Source organism: Plectropomus leopardus, chromosome 4 (assembly GCF_008729295.1).
Source record: "Plectropomus leopardus isolate mb chromosome 4, YSFRI_Pleo_2.0, whole genome shotgun sequence".
Taxonomy (NCBI): Eukaryota; Metazoa; Chordata; class Actinopteri; order Perciformes; family Serranidae; genus Plectropomus; species Plectropomus leopardus.
Window position 1 is genome coordinate 12,720,979 of NC_056466.1, and position 22,279 is coordinate 12,743,257.

Genomic DNA, 22,279 nt, shown 5'->3' on the forward strand with positions numbered 1-22,279 from the left:
TTGTTTTGCAAGTGCAGTAGATGGTCATACATCAGTGATGGTAACTTTTCATGTTCATCAAAGGCAACAAGTTCATCAAAGAAACTTTTCGGTTTCATTAACAGGTAAGTATGGAAGCTGAGGTGGGTTGTGCCTCCAATTAAAACAAAAGGTTGATTAAAACAATGTGATAATCATAGAGTACCTCGCCAGCATGCATACAAAGTATAGAGACTTTGTACACACAAGACACTGTTACCACTTAATTAACCGTAACTCTGTGCCTCAGGTGTATTAGAGGACACCTTGTTACCACTTCATTACCATAACCATCTATATGGGATCAATAATATAAATAAATGGTATTCCTTAATCTGACATTTTCATCTTAAATCAGTTGCTATAGTTGTCATGACACCATTTATGCATGCTGGCTTGGCACTCTCTGATCTCTGATAAACATGATAAGTAAGAGTGACCTTTTTGTAATAATATTTTAATCTCAAGATAACAAACCTCATTTTCTTGAGATAACGAAATAAATCAACCTTTTGTTTTTTCATCGTAATGGGTTAATTATTGCATTATCATGAAATAACAATGCTTACTTTATGAGATAACAAAATAATAACATTCAGCAGTCAGTCCTCTGACTTTGTAAATGCCCGAGACATAATAAAAAGAGTTACATCCATTAAACTTATGTTCGTGTTGTGTAAAGTAAGTTAATATGACAACTAAAGCCACAATACCCCATTTTAGCCACTGGAAAAAAATACTGCTTACTTCCTTAAACTGTACATTATATTGTCAATCGTTTATGTTTGATAGACGCGCTTTTAATCCATCATTAATCTCATCAGGTCACTCTCGGATAGTACCAGAGGACTATTTCAGCGAGAAGGCTCCTTGTAAGCCGATAATAGAATTTTAAGGAGCTCTTGAACTGATTAATGCAGTCATGAAAGCCAGAAACAAATGGTCCCATACACATACATAGATAAAGGGAAGGTAGAAAATAGTGTGGCCATTTGAATATCAGAGTGTGTGACCTCCTCAGGTTAAATTCAGCTTCATATCAACAAAATAAAGGAAAGAAGGAAAGGAAATAAGGAAATGGCTGTGTGTTGTTTTTAACTGACACTATAGTGGAAACAAAAATACTGCATGTGGTTGTTTTATGCTGATCTGTGATTTTTGTACAGATAATAATTCATACATTAAGCTTTATCTTAGTTCTTCAAATGTAAAATCTAAAATGTGAAGTTGCTCCTTTGAGAAGTTTCTTTTAAACACGTTTTTCAACAGAATATGACAATGTGCACCTGTCTTTCCTCATTGGCCTATTGCTTTTATAATCTCTGACTGAAACAATGAAGATTAAATCAGTTATCATGTCTGACAAATCTGGATGAGCTGTGATGGTAAACACTTTTTCTTTTTCTTTTGTGATGTTGTCACTATTCACTGTGGAAAACCTGGTTTCTCTTTATTACATGAACTATCGCAGTGTGGAAAAAACTAACAAACAAACTAACGTCTTGATCGTCTTCCTGTTGGCTCTCAACTGCAGTAAATGTTCATACATGTCCAACATTCCACCTGCAGATCTGTTCCTCCTGGCTGGACACACCCCAAAAACTGTATGCACAAAAACAGGAAACAGTGGGGATTGCTTTTATCAAAACAGGAGTTCATCGGAGGAACTTCTTGGTCTCATTTAGTGGTAAGAAATGTGCTTTTAAGTTATTTCAGTTAGAAAAGTATTGACTGTGGTTGAGAAGTGGGAAATGACAAATTTACTGAAAAAAATTAAGTTAACTTTAACTTCTTCAAGTTATATTTAATTTGCAAGTGCTAAGAAAGGTAATTATTATTCTCTCTCCACCAGGATTCTTCTGCTTTCCAGAGTGAATATGGTGACTTATAAAGTGACTGTATCCACTGGTAATCTAGCTGGTGCCACCACTGTAAACAATGTCTTCATTAAGCTGGTGGGCACAGAAGGGGAGAGCGACCGCAAGTGGCTCATGGGCTTAAAAGGAGCTTCATCCTTCATGAGAGGAGTAGTAAGTCTGAAATATCCCTCTCTATATTTGAATACATTACCTTTACCATTACCATTAAATACCTTATTATATTATTTTATGTAATGAGATTATATTGTATATTTTTATTTTGTCCAACTTTCTACATTCTGACTACATTTCTACATTTGGATACAGCTCAATTCTTGGTTATAAATGTGCTTTTTCTTAATCTCTTGTTTGCTGTCCTGGCTTCATAATATTTGTTTTCTTTCTCTATCTCTTCCTGTTTTTTAAAGGGAGCACATGAAGCTGTCCAATATATATGATGCAGTTGTACTTGCATTATTCTTGTAATTTTTAGGCTTTATCCATGTGATTGGCTGCAATTTATGTAGGCTGCTTTGGATAAAAGCATGAGCTCTAAAGAAATGTAAGATTTAGATGTTTACAAACCATCTCTGTTATTACTCCAGGTCTCTAGTTTTAGCGTGTCCTGCCCTGTCTCCATTGGAAAGCTGATTCTAATAGAGCTAGACAAAAAACAGCTCCCACTGTTCCCGGAAGACTCTTGGTTTCCTGCCAAGGTGGAAGTGAAATCCCCTGAGGGAGACACCTACAACTTTCCCATATACCGCTGGATCACTGACAGTGAGGTGCACCGCTTCAGAGAGGGAACAGGTTTGTGGAAATTTGCCTGTCTGACATCCTGTATGTTGTTTATTGACCACAGATGACACAAGAGAGACATGTTCTGCAAGATGGACTACAAGGAGGCTGGAGTAGATTTATGTAAACATACAAACAATTATAAAAAGTTGTTGTGTTTTTTTTTCCTTAAGCTCTGAGAGTCTTCGAAGACAGCCATCATCTTGGCAGGTACAGCAGGCAGCAGGAACTGACTCAACGTGAGAAAGACTATCGGTGAGAACTCAGAGTTTATACACGTTTTAATTTTATGCATCCCAAAATAACATGCATCCAAACCTCCTCCACACCTTTTGTTAAATATATTCATGATAAATAATGGTAAATTAAACAACACATAACACTGTCACATGGGCGAGGGTTTATTGAACTCAGTAATACTATATGTTGCAAAATTGCTATATAAAATAAATGAATTCACGCCATGTAAATAATGCTTGATTAAAACTGTGGACACACTGGTATCTAGACTGTACAAAGTTCCTCACCACTCTGTTGGTCTATATTTTTCTCAGCTGGGATAAGTATGAAGAGGGAATACCCCACTGCATGAAGGCAGACAACGCTCAATCTTTGCCTTGTGAGGTCGCTTCTCCTTCACCAAGACCACAGAGTTCTTCTTCACTGCATCAACTGGGTGAGATCCTGAAATTTTCTCAGACAATAGCTTTTATATTGTGTCTCACTATAGGAAAGCCTCCTTGGTGACCTTGTCAAGAGCTCAGTTTGCTGGAACTAGTGACACCTTTGTCAGCAGGAGATGGGAACCTTATCCTATATACTATTAGACTGGTAAAGCATCAGTTTCATCCATCCAAAAACCTCTTTTTGCTTTGCAGAGAAGCTTGTCAACAGTTGTGTTATTGGTTGCTAAGCTAAACTTTCCACTGACTTGAGTGCTTGTTTCCAGGTGTACAGTTGCATACTAGTTTTACTTTTATCTTGGGAAGTAGCACTGACAAGTTTATTCACTATGCTGTAAGCTACTTCATCACTGGCTAGCCTGGCAGGCTAGCCAAAGAACACATGCTAACAGGGGAGAGACCCACTCATAAGTGAAGAAGCTGCGCTGCAGGAAGAAGCGGATGGATCCATGAGCTTGGCTGTTACACCTGGATTGAGCTGGGCAGAGGCACATGCCCAGTCCCTACCCCCTGTTTCACATGAGGCAGATGGGGAATGCAAGAGCATGGCTGCTGCTCATGCCTTCCAAGAAGGAGATGAGGACGATGATGAGGAAGAGTTGGACAACTTGGAAACAACCTTTTCAGTCGTTTTCCCTGTGTCTTGACATGCAGGACGTGCAAGCACACAGCTACCAGGCTTAGCATTCCACGACCTATCATTCAATCACAAGTAAAATCTCAGTTTGGCTGAAAGACACTGCCAAAAGTGAAAAAGATGGAGAAGCAAGGGTTACCTCCAGTTATACACACTGACACACAGACTGATAATTTGGAGCATTGTGCACCTGCAGTCACTTAAAGCAACTCATTTACCAGACATGCTGAATTATGAGGCAGATCGTTGTCCAAAGCCAACCCAGTATGCAGACTGGAGGCTTTGGCCCATGGAGTGGTGAACCAGATTTGATTATGTTTCTGTCAGGCAACCATGGGCTTCAATGCAACTTTGGAGATTGCTTGGTGCCCTCTATTCTTCCCTCTGCATGATCACAAAGCCCATTGAGGCTGGATCGGCTTGCTTGCTTGCTTGACCCTTCTTTTTGAATTTTACCCAACTGGTTCTCTAACTCTGGTAAGTGAAAGACAATGGTCTAACTATGATCCTGGTAGCCCTGCATTGGCCAGAGAAGCACTGGTAAACACTGGTGTAGCGGAAAGACAGTGAGTTAACACCTTAAGTGTGTTGATTCATGAAGAGTGCATAATGTGTATTGCCTATTTCTTGGCTACTGGCCCATTTGTGGGATCTTTCTGCTGTATTAAATGTTCTCTCATACCCCTTTAAACTTCTGGGACAGTAAAGTTGAAAATGCTGCCCTTGAAGATAGTCATATTGCTTGTTTTAGCCTCGGCTTGCACATAGGTATGATCCATGCAATCTACTGTATATGCATCAGGCATATAAACTGTTCTCCATGGTAAATACTAAGGTCAGTATGCAACCTAGAACAGCCTTTTCCCCTACATTATTTCCAGTTCTTGCACTGAAACATTTTTGGAGAGAAACCCAGGTTTTTAGGCAGGGTGTGACCAGTTAAATGTGTCTTGTGTAAAACCACACGTGAGAAAAGCCTGTGTCCAAGCATGATCTCTCCCACTGGATAGTAGGGGCCATTGCTCTAGCTTTATCAAGCAAGAGACTTCAGCCTCCCACTTGCCTTCTTTTTGAGGTTCTGCAGGGGACAGTTGTCATCTTTACAGGCATGTTTGGCAATCTGAGAGTCAGTTTTTTCCCATAGTGAGACATGAAACTAATGCTTTGAAAGAGAACTTAAGAATATGGATATAACTTGGGTTCCCCGATTAGCATAAATTAGGATCTCAAAAGGTCACTGTCTTGTTTTGGAAGCTATGAAGATGTAATCTTGTTTTAAACAACGGCTGACACTACGTCAGCCTAATTATACTGGGAGGTCTCCATTCCTTTTCTGACATAGACATCATTAGTGCCAGCCAATTAGGGCTGGCGTAATGTTATCTGAGCCTCTGATGAGGTCATGCAGGAAGCGTTTCCACCGTGAGACACTCACTCATGCTAATCTGAGGACCAGAGTTGTATCCATAACCTTATATTTTTCTTACTCCAAATAATATGAATCAAAATACATGTTCTGCTGTGTGAGTTAAAGTATTGTCTGCTGTGTGCTTGCTTATGCAGTTTTTCTGAAGTGCACTCACACGGTTAAGTCCTCAAATTCTGTCACAAATCTATTTACCCATTAAATATTTACACGCATAAAAAAAAAATCTGTCATCATAATAAAATAAACTCTGTTTTTATTGTGTAGGCTGACTGAGCTGCAACTTAAAGGACTATCTAGTTGCAAGAAGAAGTGGACTAATATTGACGCTATCAATCGGGTTTTCTGCTCAAACGGACTGATATATCAGGTACTATCATAGTAGTTTATTAAAGTATAATAAAATATTATTTATGCATAGTAGTGCCTTGAACTATATTAATTCAATTATTCAACCGTATTCCGTTCTAACACTACTGAATGCTGAATAGTCCATTGGCTTTCTACTTGGCTCATTTAATGGGAAAAAATGTACGCTTCTAATCATGTAGAAGTTTCCTAATTTTAGACTCATGTACCACATCCTTTCCCATTTTCCAGTTTCACATACATTAAACAGTTAAACAGTGGGAGAGTAAGATTTTCTTGCCCAAAGTTTGAAACCCATCAGGGTTTAACGCTGTTCTTTTTTCAGATTATGTCCAGAAACATTGGAAGGAGGATGCCTTTTTCGGCTACCAGTATCTAAATGGTGTCAACCCCATGTTGATCCGACGTTGTTCAACCCTGCCTGGTAACTTTCCTGTCACTGATGACATGGTCTTCCTCCGTGGTAAATGTAGCTTGGCAGATGAAAATGAAGGTGACTGTTTTGACGTTGATTGATCTTAGTACCGATTGTTTAATTTATGAACTGCATGTTGAACTTACATGTTCACTTGATTTATGCAATAGCCTATGCACACTGTAAGCATGTGAGTTCAATAACTCCTCACCTTCACTAAAATTTCAAACAGAATGGCAACATATTCTTGTGTGACTACAAGCAGTTGGATGGACTGAAAACAAACACCATCAATGGGAAGAAGCAGTACTTGATGGCTCCACTTGTCCTTCTCCACAAAACATCCGATGATAAACTGATGCCAATTGCTATTCAGGTGAGATTAGCACTCAAATAAAGCTAATAGCGAAGTTTTAAATGAGAGTATTAACTATTATTTACTGAGTATTGACTATCATACAAAGGTGTAGGTTCCCTTGTGACAGGAAACAAACAACATTGTTGGAAATGTTTTTCGCGCAATTAACTGGATTCTTTGCCATACCATAACACCTAGATGACAGCTACGAATTCTCTTTGCTATGAAAGAAAAAGTTCCTCCCATAGCCATATTAGGTCAAGCCAATCGCAGTAAATTCCAAAATATTATTGACAAATAGTAGAGTAGTAGTAGTGGTATTGGTTGAATTAATTGAATGAACCACACCCCCGCCTTCTCCTGCAGCTGAAACAGACTCCAGCAGATGATAACCCTATCTTCTTTCCTACTGATTCTGAGTATGACTGGTTGATGGCCAAGATATTTGTGAGAAGTGCAGATTTCCAAGAGCATCAACTCAATGTTCATCTGCTGCGCACTCATCTGCTGGCTGAAGTGTTTGCAGTTTCACTGCTGCGCAACGTTCCCATGGTGCATCCACTGTACAAGGTACATGAAGGGAAACACTGAAATTACAATAGTAGTAGCTACTGATTTTAATCAACTCATCTCTCAACTCCAAAGATGTAGCGGGATCAAAGACAAATGTAATTTCTACCTTCAAATCTACCTTCTACCTTCTGCCTTGTAAATTTTTTATGTGTTGCACTTCTTTCAACTTGATGATTTTTATTATCTTCCAAAATTGATGGATCATAATGTTTTAGTTTATGTATATGTTCAAGTATTTCAACCAGCTAAATGTTACAGAAGCATCAAGATTTATGACTGCGATAACATGTTATAGTGTTACTGGTTTCTCCTTTTCTTCAGCTCCTGGTGCCTCACACTCGCTACACTCTGCAGATCAACTTTTTAGCTCGAATTGCTCTAATATCCAAGACTGGGGTTTTCACACAGGTAAGAAAACCCTACATACTTTTTTGTTCATTAATTAAACAAGGACATAATGCAAGAAGCAATACAATCCCTTATTTTTGTTTGACTTTTGACATTTGTTCTGATTTTGTTACTACCCACTGATTTCTTCGATTCACCGATAAAGTCTTATATTTGCTCTTCTCTTAGATAAGAGACATTTTTTATGAGTGGTTTGAAGCATTTTAACCAAGATAAGATGAAAACAACATTTTTTACAGTTCACAAGTTGTCCAACAGGAGAAAAAAATGTTTTAAACTTGAAGAGCATGAAAAGTGCATGAAAAGGATATAATCAAATTTAGATGAATTTAGAGTTATTATAATGATTGGTTTACCAAATTTTTGAACTAAAGAATTATATTAATTATATTATACTTGGTCCATTAATCCCATTTACTGTAATTACAATTACTGTGCATCCGTCTGCTGACCAGTGGTGGAATGTAACAAAGTACATTTACTAATGTAGCATACTTAAGAACAAATTTGAGGTACTTTTACTTTACTTGAGTATTTTAATCTCATGCAACTTTCTTCTACTATACCTTGGAAGGAAATATTAACGCCAACATTATAATTTCATAATTTTAGTTAGTAGTTGCTTTACAAATCCAGATTTTTTTTCACACAAATACTATGATACTATGAAACTATGAAATGATTAGTTGATTAATTAGAAAGAGCTTTTCCTTTTCATTATTGTAATTATTTTTGATTTATCATATTGATTTAAAATTTTCTGCATTTTCAACATTTTACTACAGCAGAACTTCTTCTTCTTCTTCTTTTCTTCTTTCAGCCTTTTTTGGAGGCACCTTTCCAATTGTTGTACATGTGCCAGTGTCTTTGCACAAACACCACACATGCCCTCACATAGTATTTAGGGGTGTTACCTATGCAAACATGTTACTAAAGATCAAGTGGCATTCATCACTCAGCACACCTGGATAAGAGCAGATTTGGATGGCTGAGAGTGTTTGCCGCACCTGGAGTTGACTTCTCTTACATAGTTTTTGTCTAAATGTATTCTCTCTTCTAAATCAGGAAGAGAGAGTAAAGGGGAAACATGAGCGAAATCTACGAGAATGTTGCTGCATGAGGCCCAATGGTTTTTTTCTGTTTATGTAAGTTACATTATTTGTCTCTCACTCTGTTCCTTTCTGTTTGCTAGTTTGCAGCCTCTGGTGGAGAGGGTATGAAGACACTCCTAAAGAGATCACTGTCCTCAATGACCTACAGCTCCCTCTGCATACCTGACGACATTGCGGAGCGTGGACTGAAGGATGTGCCAAACTTCCACTACAGGGATGATGGACTCAAACTTTGGGATATCATCCATAGGTAGTATAGATGTCCTGGAAAATAAGAAGAAAACTTGCTAGTTGTTGTTCTCTTTAACAGCTGATTCTCTGAAGGGTTTCTTTTGTCATGGCTGCTGTTTACCAAGAAAAAGTTTCTGTATGTTACTCACAGTAAAACCATTAATTATCATTTTTATACAATGCTTGTGTATTGCTTATTATAAAAGAGATATAATGTGTTAAATGATATGATTTAGAGGTGTTGGTTGGCATAGATTTGACATTTTAAAAGCAAGCCAGGCTAGCTGTCTCCCCCTGTTTCCAGTCTTTATGTTATGTTAACCTAATTTCCCACCAGCTGTAGCTCCATACTTATACAGAGATATGAGAGTTGTATTGATCTTGTCATTTTACTCTCCACAGAGAAGCAAACTGGTAAGCTAGGTTAACAAGAATGTCAAACTACCCTTGTAAAGTTGTTTAATCTACGGCGCATATTGCATCAGATTCTTATTCATAAATTAATTTTATAGATAAAAAAATTCTTACTACTGCGGTGCATATGAAAAATGCATAATTCAACTAGGAATGTGTTTTTTACAGAACTTATCCACATTTCTGAAAGGTTTGTGCAGGGAGTGCTCAGCTTCTACTACAAGAATGACGCTGAGGTCCAGCAAGATTCTGAACTGCAGCAGTGGATTTCAGACATTTTTGAGCATGGATTTCTCACCCAAGCATGCACAGGTGGGCTTTATTGAGAGGCTCTGCCTTAATAATGAGAAATGTGCACATTTACATCAACCTTTAATTTGCTCATCTAGTCCTCTTCAGTTAACAGTTTTTTTCCCTCTGATTTTAAGGAATTCCACAGAGCTTCACCACTGTGGCTGAAATGGTCAAGTTTGTCACCATGGTGATCTTCACTTGCTCGGGAAAGCACTCAGCTGTGAACACTGGACAGGTGAAGCCTTTTAATACATTAGAATGATCAACTATAATGTTGCAGTTTTTCTGGAAATTGTTCATGAGGTTATGTAGTTTTTGTTTGAATTGGAAAGACATAGATGAATGCTGGCATTGAGGATGACTTTTTGGATTGTTTGCAAGCATTTAACAGACAAGTGTACAGCCACGCTAGCAGGTGTATGAGGCTGCACTTTGGCACAGTGATGCTTTGAGCTGAATGAAACAAATTCCATCACACTTATGATGATAAGGGTGACTACTGGCAATTGTTTACTGAGATCACAATCTCAGTTTATCATGTTAATGCAAACATTAGCAAAATACACAAGGCTGATGGGAATGTCAGTAGTCACACAGGTGGTGATAAACCAAAGTATTCCACAAATGCAATTTTGGATTTGCTGGATAAAAAGTCAGAGGTTTGCCAAAGTTATCACAGTTTATCCTGAGGTCAGCTTGCATGTCTCAGCAAAACTGAATGTCATTCCAGGTGAAATTTTCTCTTGAAAAACAGATTAATATGACATGGTTTCAGAAAGTATAATCAGCTATTTGGGAATTATTAATTCATTGGTTTTAACACATACCTTTCACTGAAACTTTTAGACATCGTCAGTATGTTACCTGGGGTCTCAGGGAGGTCTTCAACATAAGACACTCTGATTCAGGCTACCCACTTGGGAGTGATTAGTCTGCAGCTTGTGTCCAAGTGACTTGTGCCATCCACAGATCACCTGTTAATCCACAGACAACTGGACACTTTTTCTAAGGCATATGTGGTGTTCTCCTGCTGTACAGCCCCAAACTCCAAGCAGCTCAAGTACTCTGCAGAGTGACTAACCTGCAAAGTCTCTGCACTACCTTGAGTGGCTCACTATGGGTCCTCCATCCCAGGCTGCAGCAAAGCCTTTGGGACAGTGTGGGTTGACTCTGGACCTAGCTCCTTATGCTGTGGAGGACCTGACCTGTGCCTTGCATTACTTGCATCCCCTTCTAGGATTAGGGTTTTTTTTTTTTTTTTTTTTTTTGCAAACTGTACTTGTAATAGTTATTTCATTAATGAAATATATTTCATTGTGTGTATTTTTTGTTCATCTTGTTTTTTTTTCTTATTTTGTATATTCTGTTGTGGGAGCTGCAGATTTGAATGCTAATCCTCACTGTATTAGTTGACATGGCATGGCTTAAAAAAGAGTTCATCAGTTATCTGTCAATCATTCATTTGTTACAGTATGACTATGGTGGCTGGATGCCCAACACTCCCATCTCCCTGCAACTTCCTCCACCAACCACAAAGGGGACAACAAGTGAGGCCACAATGCTCCAGACATTCCCTGATGTCAACATAACAGTAAAGGGCATGTCCACCCTGTGGCTACTTAGCAAGCAGTCCTCTGATTTCGTAAGTGCCCAAGGCTTCATGAAAAACAACATCATATTTATGATCATGTTGTGTAAAATATGTTAAAATGTTATTAGAGCCAAAATACCTTCTTTGAGCAACTGCAAAGAAATTCTCTTCACTTCCTACAACATATCTCATTGCCAATAGTATGATAAGCATTTGAATTTAAGTAAATTCATCTTCTTAATTAATTTCATCAGGTGCCTCTTGGCCAGTACCCAGAGGACCATTTCAGTGAGGAGATTCCTTGCAAGCGGATAAAGGATTTTCAAGGAGATCTTGAAGTGTTAAGTGCAATCATCAAAGCCAGAAACAACAGTCTGGACATTCCATACACATACATGGATCCAAAGATGCTGGAAAACAGCGTGGCCATTTGAACATTAGAAGCTGTGAGCTCCTCAGCTGTCGGCCAAATTCAGCTTCATACTAAAAACACAGAGAGAAAGGGAAGAACTGTATGTTCTGTTTTAACCATAGACTGTATAAATAATGGACATAGCTACCATGTCTATGGAGTCTATAGAGATTCACTCTGTTGGAGCCAGCCTCAAGTGTCCATTCGGAGATATGGAGATTTTGACACTCCCACATTATCTTAATTTTTCAGCCTCTGAGGTTGCCGCTTACTTTTAACTGATAAATTTCTGCATGAGGTAGTTGTTTGCTAAGCTGTGATTTTGATATGCCCAGATTGAATCTAACTGTGGTAAAAATGCATAGTTTTTTTAAATCCATATCCAAAATCTTCCAATTAATTTGTCAATGAATATATACAAGGCAAAAAAGAATACAATTTAAATTACACAATTTGATAGTGCTGCTTTGAGAAGTTTCTTTTAAATATATGTGTCTCTTATGGGTGAAATGTCATAATTTGCGGTTATCTGCCCTCACTGGACTATTTTATTTTTTCTTTGTCAAAACAAGCATAATTGGATCAATTAATATCATGTTATAATTGCTATAATGATACTATCTGGTTTATTTTGGATAAACCGTTTGTTTTGTTGTTGTTTTAGCATTCATTCAGAACCAATATTTTTAATTGACTGTGATGGTCTCACAGCTAGTTGTTGGTTTATCTTTATCAAATGAACTAGGGCTGCTTTAAGACATCATCATTTGCATCATTTTCCTGTTGTTTTGAAAGTGCAGTAAATGGTCATACATTTCCAGTATTCCATCACCAGATGGGTATTGCATTGGATACTCCCAAAAGGATAACTTTTACTGTAAGTTCACCAAAGCAACTTTTTGGTCTCATTAACAGGGAAGCATGAAAGCTGAGAATGGCAGTGCTTGCTATTTGTTGTTTTTTTTTTAATACTAAAGAGGGACACCTCAGGTGAATGGGGTAATTTTTAACAAACAGATACCACAACTAAACTTCCCCAATTAATTACTCACACACTAAGACAATTATTGTTTTTTTTTTTTATTACAAGGCCTATCTATCTATCTATCTATCTATCTATCTATCTATCTATATGTGTAAAACATATTTTATACTAAATTACTCTCAAGAATTACACATTAATGAATGAATCAGTAGTGGTCATTTTTGCCAAATAAAGGTACTAAAATTTCTCTCTGCACTTATGTTTGCAATGACTGCAGAATTATGCCATCCCTGATGTGCATAAGTACCACTTCAGATGCAAAGAATTGACTCAATTCTAACCAAATTGTATTTTTAATTTGCAACTGTGCCTGCATTTGTGCTTGCAGTGCATGTGTACACAAACAGAGCAGAGAGTCTCTTTCACCTTCTCTTTGTCTGTTTCCAGAAGTCTACATTTTCTGTGTTGTGCTCCACCTGTTTTGGAAAGCTGGTGCTGATGAGGTTGAAAAAAACCCTCTTCCACTTTTCCCAGAAGATGCCTGCTTTCCCTGTAAGGCGAAAGTGAAGTCCCCGTACAGAGGAACCTACAACCTTCCCATCTGCCGCTGGATTGCTGACAGCGAGGCTCATGTGTTCAGAGAAAGGACAGGTATGTTTTGTTGTTTACACATCCATTGCCCTTCAAAAATAATAGCAGAAAGGGGTAATAATTCTTGCTTTCTTTGTCTTAGTTCTAAGAATCTTTGATGACAGCCTTAATCATCTCTGCAAGTACAGTAGAGAGAAGAAGCTTGAACTGAGTCTGTTAATTGGACAAAGGACATTGGCTTTATGTTTTCCTTTGAAATGTGTTAACATTGAAATTTTATTTATAGCACCATCATGTAGACTCCCTTCGTAAAAAAAAAAAAAAAAAAAAAAAAATCAGGACCTTTACAGAATCGCCCACTTACCATATTTTTAAATACCTCGTACTATAAGAATTTGGACGTGCTTTGGCATATTTATTTTGCGCACAAATATAATTTTTAGAAAGTCTACTGGTAGTTGCATTAAAGCTGAATGATTCAAGAACACTGAAGTGACAGGTCATCTATAGTCTGATTTACAGCTTACAAACACAGTAACTGTCAGCATTGCTGGTTCATAGTTAAGAATTTTGGCAGATTTTGTGAAACTGATTTATTAATTAACCCCAAAACAGGTGGCTTGTTAAAGCATTTTTGGTTTCATGTTTTGCTTATGGTTCTCCAAAAAACACTTCCCTAACAAATTTAGGAAAATGCAAAAGAGGAAGTTTGAAACCTTTTGTTATGTAAAAAAAAAAAAAAAGGGGGGGGGTTGGGGGAGTCAATGGGAAGTCAATGGAAAAGTGCATTCAAACTTATGCATTGACACAAATGACACGGCAGCGATTTTCTCCCACGCCGCTTTTCTCTCCTTAGCTGCTGCAACTGTGTTACTTTTTTTCTCTAAATATGGGCTCATATTTGCCATAGGCATCATGAGGACCTCTAGCTCCAATGGGGTAAAGTAGCTTGGTTTTGGTTTTTAGCGGTTGCCATGGTGAATCGAGGTATCTGGGCTCCATTGATGATGGCTTTTTATTGAGGTCGTGCACGCGCTAAATTCAGGGTGGAGTAAATAAACTCAAGGGTTAGACTCACTTTGTTGAACCTCCTTTCTGGAATATCCCCCAGTACACAAGAATGAATGATGTTATTGTCACGGGGCTCAAATTAAAACCTCGATCGTTTGCACGGGCACTGAACACTAACCACGATGGGGAGCCAGGTGACTTAGTTTCTGACTCAGTTGAGCAACAAGTGGCAGCCTTTCTACAGTCTAAGGGCATCGAGATGGACTGTAACAACACTGAAGCATGTCATCCTCTGCCCCCGAGAAACAGCAACGACAAACCGGCCATAATAATGAGGTTTGTTAACAGAAAACACAAAACTGCACTACTGAAGCAAGGAAGGAAGCAAAAGGGAAGCGACGTCTACATGAACGGACACCTAACAAAGGTGACACTAATATTGCCAGGAAAGCACGATTCATGAAGAAACTCAAGAACACGTGGACCATTAACCGCAAAAGTATTCATTAAACCAAACGGACCACCGGATCAGCCAAAGTGCTGATGATAAAAGACATCGAGGAACTGGACAAATTTCAATGAGGATCTCCGTAGGCTGTAAGGTAACTGGAAACAGAAGTGATCAAATACTCAATACACAAACATGCCACACTGGAGGAAATCGTTCATCTACACTGAGACATGATATACATATAACACAGTATATATATATATATATATATATATATATATATATATATATATATATATATATATATATATGTGTGTGTGTGTGTGTGTGCGTTTGTGGCAACAGCTTTTATATTAAGATAAAGAATTGAGTTCATTATATGTGTGTATGTATGTATGTGTGTATGTATGAATGTGATTATGTGTACACACACACACACACATATATATATATATATATATATATATATACACACATATGTGTGTGTGTATGTATGGTGCATATGGGTATGTGCATATATGTTGTTATGTAATATATTTTTTTATATGTAGACTGAGTTGTGGAAAAGGGATAGACTGTCAACTTCTTCCTACTACTTTTCAGGCATGTGAATGCTTGTAAATGAAATCTATAGAACATGCTTTTCACTTAATTCTGCCTATTTGCTGGAACTTATTTAAGTTTTTGTTTGTTTATGTTGTTTTCACATGTCTGAAATACATTTTTCATTCATTTTTTATTTTTACATATGGAGTCCACCATGTTGATCTAGCTCAGAACAAACACACCAAACACTGGCTCTAGATAGGTCTATTCATTTTTTTTGTGTTGGTAATGGGTTTTAATTTATTTCAATCTGCAACTCTAGCTGCAAGGTGCCATTCTGCACATTAGACACACTATACCAGCACTTGTGTAACATTTATTGCCATATTTTCAGTCCACGTGATTGTGATCTGTTTGAGAAGGAGAAAACAAGAGAGAAATAGAGACAGAGAAAAAAAAATCTACAACTGTCCCCTGTGTCAAGCACATTTAGTGTCAGTCCTTTCAGTTCCCAGGTGCCCAAGCAGTAATGTGTTTTACATTTTAAGGGAAACACACAAGCTACTGAGTCAACTTCTGTGGGCTATTTTGAAATGTAGGCAGCTCTGCAGAGATTGGCTTCCCTTCCTTCACCAAACAATGGTTGGAAAGTCAAAGTGATAACAGAAAAATAAACAAGTTTTCTTCACAAAATGGAAGTAGTTAAAGAGGCAGCAAAACAACAGTTTACATTTTAATAAGCAGAATAATACTCTAACCCACAACCTCCAGCAAAAAGTAAAATAAGCCTATGTTGGCATCATGGGAGTTGTTAACAAGGTGTTTTGCATGTTATTCCTCATGTTTCCATATTGTCCATGCTGATCTGCTGTGTAGCCACAGCAGGGAGCATCTACAGGAGGAGATGCCAAGTCAAATTGTATTGCCATTTTCATTTGCTCTGTGACATGAGTGTTTCTGAAGGATGTCAAAGCAATGACAAAAAATTGCAGAAAGAGCAAAACAATATGTCCGAGGTCCCTGAAAGGGCTGCAGTCTACCTTGGTCTTAAACTGATTAGAATTTGTCACAGTGTTGTAGGGTTAAGTAGAGGTCTACTTTTCTTAACGGTTTGTGAAGGGAGTGCCTGGCTACAGTGATGCTGATTTTTGCAGAGACTCTGAATTGCAGAAGTTCAGCTGAAACATTTTTGAACATGGATTTCTTTCTCAGGCAGACACAGATGTTTTAAGACATTGTTGTCCGTCTTCTTGTTAACACTATGTTTCATTTTGCCTCTCGATCTGTACCAGCTGGAGCATTTCTGTGAGGAGGTATACCTCAAGCTGATAAACGACTTCCAAGGTTAGCTTGAAATTTTAAGTACAGTGATTAAAACCATCAACAAGAGCCTGAAAGTCCCTTACACAATCAGGGACCCTGTAGTGGTGCAAAATAGTGTGGCCATTTGGATATATCGGTGAGTGAAAGTTTGACCTCGATACTGATTGCGAATAATTTGCTGATTAAACATCTCTTCCCCCCAGTAGGAATGATATCCGCGGTGGGAACCCTAATTAGCCTAATTGGTCTTTCAACTTTCTACTGATTATTTTTCATGTTGCCCTTATACTGTGCTTGTCTAAAGCTCATTCTAAATTGTATCATGGCAACTTTGCCACAGGGCAAACCCAATAAATTTCAAACATTTGCATGTGAAACACAACTCTGCTCAGCAACACAACTCTGACATAGAGAAAAGCTTTGTGTTTCACTGTTCTGTGAACAAATGTAACAATCAAAGCATTTTAGAGACAGCTCAGTCCATTTATCAGTTTTGTTTTTATTAGAGAAGCTATATTAATGGATCACCCACCACAGTTACAAATTTTAAACTAGACTACACTTGTTGACTCAACGTAACTTTGGCTCTAACAGTCTGTCTTATGGTTGTCTTGTATTATCTTTTCCATTTTTACCATCGGTGTTGATAAGATTAAGATGTAATATGAAGCATTAATGTTCTTTTTTACTTTGTCAAGAACAAAAACAGATTTTAATGGATTATGTCCATTTGTTGCCTTTGATATTGAAAAGAACACAAGAGCTGCCTGGAAGGTAGAAAATACACAAACACATAGAACTCTGTTGTACGCTTTAGAAAATAGTCAGCAGGAATGTAAAAAAGTGTACATAATGTGGTAGATTGACTAAAAGCTGTAAGCACACTGGTCTATTATTTGTACTCAGGTACTAAATATCAAATCAAGTAAGTCCCACAAAACAGCTGTTTTCCTGACTATACAGCAATTTTGCTGCCAGGACGCTAATACTATGTGATATATATTCATATCAGAAAGTGACTGTGTTGGTGGGGATGACCTTTTCCTTCTCATTTACTGCTTAGATTTTACTTACATCTAATTTGTGGTCCCTCTGCAGCACAGGTGCGAGTGTCTGCTTTTTAATGAAATATTTTTAGAGTAAAGAAACAGCATTGGTTTTATTATTAGTTGTAGTTGTACAGAGATATTTGAAATGGTACTGATCAGTTTATGCTGATTTCAAAGGCTCTTCAAGTCCTGGTTGTTTCCATTATTTTCATAATTTTCCATATTTGTTTTTCTCTTGTCAAGTCAGAGTTTTGGTAAAAATAGAGAGAAAAGATTTGCCAAGGCAGGTTGTTCTCATATTGTGTTTACACATTTTCCTACCAAAAGTAATGTACCAAAATACGTACATATCCCACCTTAGTGTATCATGCCACAAATGACATTATGCTTAATGTAAAGTTTTCATAGGATATCATTGTGTGAGGATACTGTTTCCATTGTGACCATTCTTCAGCAACAAATACAAGTCTCTGGATTGCTAAAGCAATCAGACAATCAACTACTGCAAGCACGGCCAGCAATGCAGCATAGGAATCTCAGGTCTTGTTTTCACCTGCAGTGAAACTTTTTACGGTTGTTACCCACAGCTTGTCACCGTAACCTGAAACAATTTGTGCAGAATATCCTGTGCGCAAACCTATTAACCGTATGCCCTTTAAACACTGACTTTGTAAATGCAAACTTCCATTTAAAGTAACTGTTCCTCCCCTGTCTGTATGAAGCAGAGACAACAGTGTCAACAATGGCAGCTGGTGATTTCCAGAACTTTCAGCATTTTCCATTCAATCTCATTCACCCCGAGCACATTTGCACTGAGTAGCTTCTACAAAAAAATCTCCAAAGAGAACCCTGAATCTTCCAACACCGACTCCTATCCAGAGGGCATGTCTAGTGAGTTCCTTAAAAAGGAACCCTCTGTTAACTTTATCCTCTGTTAATTTCAGCATTCCCACTCTCTGAGAACTTCCAGTGGTCCTTTACTCTAACCTGTTAATGCTTCTCTGTTGAGTCAGCATTACCAGTCTAACCTGGAGGACCTGTTTTTTTAGGATGACAGATAGTTTATAGCTCCTCAATAACGTGACAATGCCTGACAAAGATCTCTGTTAGATCGAAGCGCTCCATTAAATGAAATGTGCCAGGATCTATTAGTACAGTGTTCAGCTCTTTGGTCTGACTTCAGCATTGATAGGTCCAAAACGTTTTTCTTTTTCAGACAATAGTGAAGGTTTATGAGATAATAGATTAATCAAATGATCATTTACTGGATTGATCAATGTGTTTGCTGATAGACCCCTGAACATCAAAGCTTTATCAGACTGCTGTTCACCAACTGCAGTCAAACGCACACAGGTTAGTAAACGGGCATTCATTAGGCGTGAGAAAAGAGATTCAATGCAGTTGCATGTTCTTTACTTTTCTATGGAATGTGATGCCGAACACCTCTAATATTGTGATGATATTCAGAAAGTAATACAGCAGCAATTCACATTCAATTTAAAAAGCTCTATTTAGCTGTCCAGCAAATTGAGGTTTAAAGGTAACCATTGCCAATTCTTGTTTGCCCTTTTCTTATGCATGATGAAGAACATAACTACTGTATAGTTCTTTGAACATCCCCTAATATTTAACTCCATCATCTGTCTTATTCATTAATGTCCCATTAGCCCTGATAGATTTCTTATTTCCATGGAACAAGCATTACAGAGTCTGGGAAGGTCTTTCACACTTCATCCTACATGAACTGAGAAGGTGTGTGTATGTGTGTGTGTGTGTGTGTGTGTGTGTGTGTGTGTGCGTGCGTGCGTGCGTGTTTGTGAGGAAAGAGAGCGGAAATGCCTGACTTTGCTACCCTTCAGAGACAATTGAGAAACCACACAAAGAAAAACAGACACAACACAAATAGAGATCCAGGCAAATAAACACATTTTTGTTAGCTACTGCCTGTGCCCTCAGGACTTATTTCTGCTATGGTGGTTTATCTTACTAAAGGGACTGTTTGTTCGCCCTCTTTTTGTCTAAAATAAGTTGCCCCAAACGGAAATGAGGAATACTTTTTTTTTTTTTTACAGGTATTGGCTTGCGTAATGTGGTCTGAGTATTTAGCAAGCTCACACAGGAGACATTTCCAAAGTGAGGAAATCACTCATGCTAATCTGACAATGGTTATATCAATAGTCTCACTGTTTTCAAATCCCAAATGTTCTGAATTTAAATGACTATTTTGCAAAAGTTTCTTGTAAAGACATGCAGCTTTCACGAAAATAATGCGACACTGTCACTTTGTACTTGTCTGCACTCATTTGACCATTTTATTCTTAACTGCCTCAAAACAAGAATGCTTGAATTAATTAATATCATGTCACAGATTCTATGATAAAACTGTCTGATAAATTTGGATTTTTGACATTCAGAACCAATATTTTAGTTCACTTTAGCGTCTCATCCTCAACAATGGACAAGCTGGTTTATCTTCATCACTTATACTTGAGCTGCCTTAGGACATTTGTATTTGCATCATCTTCCTGTCATTTTGCAAGTGCAGTAAAGGTTCACACTTTTCCAGTCTGTCATTACCAGACTGTTATTGCAACTGACTGGAAAGTCCCACAAATATAAGAGGAATATAAGAGGAATCAGTGAAGATAACTTTTATCAAAGGAGCAGTTCATCAAAGACGCAGTTCATCAAAGTAACGTCTTGGTCTCGTTGACAGGTAAGAGAGATGCTTTATAAAATGTTTTCAGTTAAAAAATAATTGTGTTAAAAAAGACAAATTTAACATCAGTTGTTATTTTTGAATGCCATTTTCATTGTGATACCAGTATTTAAAAAATGCACAAAGGCTCATGTTGAAAATTAACTTAATCAGTGCTAAGTGGTTATTAATTTTCTCTCCCCATCAGGATTCTTCTGCTTTCCAGAGTGAAGATGGTGGACTATGAAGTGACCGTTTCCACTGTTGATATCGCCACTGCCACCACTTTTAACAATGTCTTTATTAAGCTGGTGGGCACAGAAGGGGAGAGCGAACACACATGGCTCATAAGCTTAAAAGGAGCTTTATCATTCATCAGAGGAGCGGTAAGTCTGAAATATCCCTCTCTAAATTCATATCCAAGCCATTATAAGCATGTATATGTCAATTTATTATTATTTAAAAGTTGATGTAAAGCCTCATCAACTCAGGCTCATATGGGCAGCAACAGGATAGGACTGCTCTGCAAATCTTCAACATATGGCAACAAAAGGGCTCAAAAAAACAGAATAACATCATAATACGCTTTATGAATTTGGTATTTATGCAGTTTGATTATATTGCACACGTTTTATATTGTCCATCCTTCTACATGCAGAAATCCTATGCTAATTATTGGCATGTTACAGATCAGTTCTTGGTTATCAAATATACTTTATTCTCATTTCTTGAAATTTTCTCCAACCATCTTTGTGATTACTCTAGGTGTCTACATTTACTGTGTCCTGCCCTGTCTCCATTGGCAAGCTGGTTCTGATAGAGCTAAACTTAAAGCATATCCCACTGTTCTCAGAAGACTCTTGGTTCCCTGCCAAGGTCGAGGTTAAATCCCCTGAGGGAGACACCTACAACTTTCCCATCTACCGCTGGCTCACTGACAGTGAGGTCCACCGCTTCAGAGAGGGAACAGGTATGTCGAAATTTGCTTGTTTGACATCTGGTAGATTGTTCAATGACCACGGCATTAAAGAGAGACCAGTCCTGCAAGTTGGACAATAAGGAGACTGGAGTAGAATCATAAAACATAATGTAAATATAAACTATTTTAACCTCGTTATCCTCCTTTCTTTCAGCGCTGAGAGTCTTTGAAGACAGCCATCATCTTGGCAGGTACACTCGGGAGCAAGAGCTGAATCAGCGTGAGAAAGACTATCGGTGAGAACTCTGAGCTTATAGACATTTTCGCTTTCCATATTTTGACTCAACCTACCTGCCATATGACATTGTACCACCTGCCAGGGTTTATTGAGATGTTTTACATTACAAGTTGCAAAATGGCAGCATTGAATTTGTGTCCAGTACATTATGCTTGCATACTCTAAACTAAAACTGCAGATACACTGGTACCTAGACTGTCCATAGGTTCTCACTCTGCTTGTTGCTATTTTTCACAGCTGGCATGTGTATGTAGAGGGAGTACCCCACTGCATGAAGGCAGAAGGTCTTTCTGATCTACCTTCTGAGGTCCGCTTCTCCTTTACCAAGACCAGAGAGTTTCGTTTCACTGCACTCACTGCGTAAAGTCCTCAAATTATGTCAGACATTGATGTAGCTACAAATATATAAAACTATTAAAAACAAATGAAGTAATCAAGGTAAAGGTACTCTTTGCTTTTATTTTCTAGGCTGGCTGAGCTGCGACTGAAGGGATTAGCTGATTCCACAGAGAACTGGCCTGATATTGATGCTATAAATCGGGTGTTTTGCTGCAAACAGACTGACATTTTAGGTACTTACAAATAGTTCAATCAAATAGTAATTGTAACTGTAGCTGTATTATGTAANTAAAGGGACTTTTTGCTTTTATTTTCTAGGCTGGCTGAGCTGCGACTGAAGGGATTAGCTGATTCCACAGAGAACTGGCCTGATATTGATGCTATAAATCGGGTGTTTTGCTGCAAACAGACTGACATTTTAGGTACTTACAAATAGTTCAATCAAATAGTAATTGTAACTGTAGCTGTATT

At 37.9% G+C, this 22,279-nt stretch overlaps 2 protein-coding genes across 3 annotated transcripts in view; both read left to right on the forward strand.

Moving 5' to 3' along the window:
• The first annotated feature begins 1,877 nt into the window (after nucleotides 1-1,877).
• LOC121941967 (polyunsaturated fatty acid lipoxygenase ALOX15B-like) lies at nucleotides 1,878-11,679 on the forward strand. Its single transcript, XM_042485018.1, is given in 16 exon segments — nucleotides 1,878-2,048; nucleotides 2,483-2,687; nucleotides 2,849-2,930; nucleotides 3,230-3,297; nucleotides 3,300-3,351; nucleotides 5,689-5,768; nucleotides 5,771-5,791; nucleotides 6,116-6,297; nucleotides 6,438-6,581; nucleotides 6,930-7,133; nucleotides 7,458-7,544; nucleotides 8,737-8,906; nucleotides 9,492-9,613; nucleotides 9,730-9,830; nucleotides 11,067-11,237; nucleotides 11,441-11,679. Coding segments are annotated over 16 exon segments (2,022 nt in total). The 5' UTR covers nucleotides 1,878-1,895; the 3' UTR covers nucleotides 11,621-11,679.
• Nucleotides 11,680-19,883: 8,204 nt separating this feature from the next.
• LOC121942559 (polyunsaturated fatty acid lipoxygenase ALOX15B-like) overlaps nucleotides 19,884-22,279 on the forward strand; it is a 14,199-nt gene continuing 11,803 nt past the window's right edge. Inside the window, exons 1-4 of one of the 2 annotated variants that reach the window (XM_042485803.1) lie at nucleotides 19,887-20,270; nucleotides 20,461-20,638; nucleotides 21,018-21,222; nucleotides 21,386-21,467. In XM_042485803.1, coding sequence (XP_042341737.1) covers nucleotides 20,486-20,638; nucleotides 21,018-21,222; nucleotides 21,386-21,467 — 440 coding nt within the window. In that variant the 5' untranslated portion in view covers nucleotides 19,887-20,270; nucleotides 20,461-20,485. Of the gene's footprint in view, nucleotides 20,271-20,460; nucleotides 20,639-21,017; nucleotides 21,223-21,385; nucleotides 21,468-22,279 lie in introns of both variants that reach the window. The other variant, XM_042485804.1, reaches the window with a different exon arrangement.